The sequence below is a fragment of the Merops nubicus genome, unplaced genomic scaffold (genome assembly GCF_000691845.1).
Source record: "Merops nubicus isolate BGI_N331 unplaced genomic scaffold, ASM69184v1 scaffold41967, whole genome shotgun sequence".
In the NCBI taxonomy this organism is placed as follows: Eukaryota; Metazoa; Chordata; class Aves; order Coraciiformes; family Meropidae; genus Merops; species Merops nubicus.
Genome location: NW_008621705.1, coordinates 9,048 through 12,742, shown reverse-complemented (window position 1 = coordinate 12,742; position 3,695 = coordinate 9,048). Strand labels below are relative to the sequence as shown.

Below are 3,695 nucleotides of genomic sequence, written 5' to 3'. Positions count from 1 at the left end.
ATTTTGATTATAGTAACATGGATTATTTTGTCTGTAAAGTTAACTGCCAAATTTTGAAATAGGATTCAGTCAGACTCTTGTAGCTTTTTGGATTTCATAACTGTTTTTCTGGTGATTTCCCTCTGCAAGCTGAATGCTTTCAACACTTCCAAATAATTTTCACTGGGTGCTGAGACTGATGGAAGATTTATAGTTCTGTTACTTTTTCTGCTGGGAAGTGCTGTAGTAATTTGGGTGGGTGCAAGGATAAATTGTTTGCTTCTTCTTTTTCAAAGATGGAATCACAACATCCACCTGTCCAGAAACTGGTGACACCAAAGGGAATCTCTCTGTCAGTGAGTCGGACCCAGTACTTTAAACCATCTCTGACTCCATCTACTGATTCCAGCAAAACTCACCAGAGGGTAGATATAAAGCACAAAGTAAGTACATTTTCCAGTCTTTATCTGCCTGCTTTTTACAAGCTTGGAATGTGTCTAGCCAATTATTCTACTAAGGTGCTTTTTCTTGGCAAAAGTACAGATATTACGTTTGAGATAAGCACTGAGACAGTGGGAGCCATTGTGACAGAGGTACTTTGCGGGTGTGTGGATTTAAAAGTAGTTTTGGAGCAGTAAATGGTGGTTATTTTCAGGGCGTGATGATGTGCTATTGGGTCGGGCTGTTGTCAGTGAAAGAATGTTAAATACAGGAACAACATTTTCCTTTTCATACACTCCTGTACACAAAGCTGTCGCTGATGGAACATGCTGATGTGTACAAACCCTTTCAGGTGAGCTGCTGTCTCCAAGTGAGATTTCTCAGTTACCCATTCTGATAACTTTGTTGTAGATGGACTCCCTGATGAACTTTCCTGAAAACAAGATCGACACCTCTTTCAGAAAAAACCCACCTGTAGTGCCAGTATCAATCTGACTGTAAAAATGAGCAGGCGTTACATATATGAGCTGCTCAGGCTGGAGATCGAAGTGGGTAGTCATAGTGGTTAGGAAACAAGCTCAAGCAGATGAGGCATATTTAGTGGTAGAAATAAAAAAGATATAAAAAAGCAACACAAAATGTGTGGTTGTTTGTCTTCGCTTTGTGTATAGGTTATAAATACATTCAGATAAATCTTGAAATTGAACTTATATTGCAGGTCATGAGAGAGGAGAGTTTTCCTGCAGAGCAGCGAGTCAAAACATCTGAAAGGTATGGCAAATCCAGTAATTTGAAACACTTGGAAGAGGAAAGCCCTCTCCTTTGTCACTACAGTCTGCATTCTTGTCTTCTTTTGGAAGGGCTGTAACAGTTCTCAGGAAAAGGAATGGAAAATACAGGGGGGAAAATGATCTTGTTGAGAGTGTTTAACCGCTTGTGCATCTTGTTGTTCACTTGATGACAGCTATTAGCTTCAGCTGTTTGTTTAATTGCTTGGAGTCTGAAAGCTTTGTCCTGAAGGAATAATTCTTAATATTCTGTACAAGGTGAAGTGTTCAGAAACATTTTTAATTTTCAGTTTATTTTTTAAAAAGCAGAAACCTGGAGGAAGATCTCTTTTAATACTCCTTTTGTAGTGAAGTCACTTGTCTGCTCTGTCTGTGAGTTTGCATGAGAAACAGGAGCCCGTTAGAATCTCACCTGAGGCCAAATGACAATTTGTCTCTAAAATACCAAATTCTAGGAGAGTTAATAATTGTATTCTCAAGGAGGTTGTTTTACATTACATTGTTTGCTTGGTTTAGGTAGAATGACTTCACCTCCAGCTGATACCCCTTCTGGGTATCTTGTCTTTTGGGTAATACTTAATTAAGACACTTTGCATTCAAAGGATACCTTTTTTTTTTTTTTTTTAGGATTCACCCCTTTCAAAGAAGAGTAGCAGGGAATCATATTTTGTCATCTTTGTGTTCATCTTCCAAGCAATTCTTATGTTGTCTTGGGCATTCCTTGGCATGCAGAAAAAAACCAAACTAACCCTTTGTTTTGGTATCTAATAGTCTGACTTCACAGCAGCCACCTTTTCAGGGCTGTAAGAGATTGGCTCAAAGGTTTTGGCATAGGTGCAGAGAGATGTTAGGTTTTAATTGTGGGTTTTCAAATGGTTCTAAATTTTCTTTGGTAGAACTCTTGTCTTCTCCATGTAGAAGGGAGTTCTAGAAAACTGATACTACTTTTTATTTGGTTCACAAGTTTTACTGTTATGATCTCCTTTTGTCTGTAGAATAGATGGTCCTTTCTTAAAAATTCTTTTATAAAGCCAGTCTCTGTTGGATGTTGTGTTCTGGAGCAGGAACATGACACTGAGAAGGGGCAGCTGGCCAGAGTTACTTTGTGCAGTATTTCAGTACATCTCTGTTCAGTTTTTAAACCTGGGTCAGAGTTGTAGGTTGGACTTAATTGAAGACAGAAAACTCTTGTTGCCCCTTGGAAGCTGACAGGTGTTAACAGAAGAGAGGAATATGGGCTATTATAGACAAGCTATAATTGTCTGAATAAAGCTTTATTTTGACAGATTTTTTCAGAATTTGAATTGATTGTCAGTTGGGATTAGAGAAAAGTTTGAGCATATGGCCTTAAGGATCTGGCTTCCTCTCAGCAGTTACAGTGCTAAGCAGACTGTTTGCAAGTATCTGACAAGTTTAGACCAATTCTTTTGTTCAGTCTTCTGGAAACTTGACCTGGTGTCTTCCAGTATGATCAGATGTACTTCTGTAATGACTGACTGCTTGGCTGCAGGATAAGCTTTGATATGGTAATTTTTTCCAGGGATGCATAATTTTGATGCCATACTGCTTTTTATTGTCATTATTCCCTAGTTCATTTCTGGTTTGGGGTGTGGTGTGGGGTTTTGGGGTGGTTTTTTATGTATGTATGTATGCTTGTTTTGAGGTTTCTTTTCCCTTCCCATTTGGATTAGGAAATCTTTCTGGTTAGGATCTCAGCTTTTGTAATGAACAGAGAACAGCCTTTGTATGCCCTACAAAAGGGATCTGTATTCATGTCTGAAAAGACTTCTGGAATGTTGGCACACCCAAACACCTCTGCTGCCTCTGCTGATGGCCCCAGGAAAGCCAGGGCTGCCTCTGAAGCTTTTGCCTTGTTACCTTGCCACACAAGTTTAAGCCTCTATTCCATAAGAGCTTCCGGCAGCATTTCATGTACTCCCTCCCTCCCTCTCTCCCTCTCATATATATTTTTAGTTGTTCTTGTATATGCCTGTGAAGGTATATGCTCATCACAGAATCAGGGAACTGGCAGTCAACATTTCCACTGTCTGGACTTATAAAAGGAAACATTAGAAAATAATAATCTAAATCAGTTCTTCTGTTTCAGGTCTTCTGGCTTAGTCATCATTGCTGTATGGATATTGTGACTGTTTCTTATACATGTCCTTCTCATTGCTGCTCTTATTAATGCAGCTTTCACTGTTTAGGACATCAGATATTTAGCAGCATTTAGCAGCTTGTGGAACATTTTTTTCTGATTCCAATTAGAAAGTGTTGCTTGTAGGACTAATAGCGGCTGTAATAGCTTGAAATAATCAGTTGATAAGTTGATTTTTTTTTTTCCTAAATTTTTCCCTTTCTTTCCTTCGTTTTTTTTTCTTTTCCTTCCTTCACATATGTATTGTTATTCCATGCCAGCAATTTGACCTACCCCAAATTGAGTACTCCTGCGTCCAACGGTCTGCTTTCAGGAGTGAGTGCTGGCGG

General features: G+C 38.9%; 1 protein-coding gene across 1 annotated transcript in view; it reads left to right on the top strand.

The window, feature by feature from the left end:
• Positions 1 to 275: 275 nt before the first annotated feature.
• Positions 276 to 3,695, top strand: part of LOC103777028 (nuclear pore complex protein Nup153-like) — a gene marked incomplete at both ends in the record, with an annotated part of 12,440 nt that continues 9,020 nt past the window's right edge. The window contains 3 exons of the mRNA XM_008944566.1: positions 276 to 422; positions 1,139 to 1,191; positions 3,627 to 3,695. The exon at positions 3,627 to 3,695 is cut by the window's right edge and continues 79 nt beyond it. Of these exons, the coding sequence (XP_008942814.1) occupies positions 276 to 422; positions 1,139 to 1,191; positions 3,627 to 3,695 (269 nt within the window). The remainder of the gene's footprint in view (positions 423 to 1,138; positions 1,192 to 3,626) is intronic.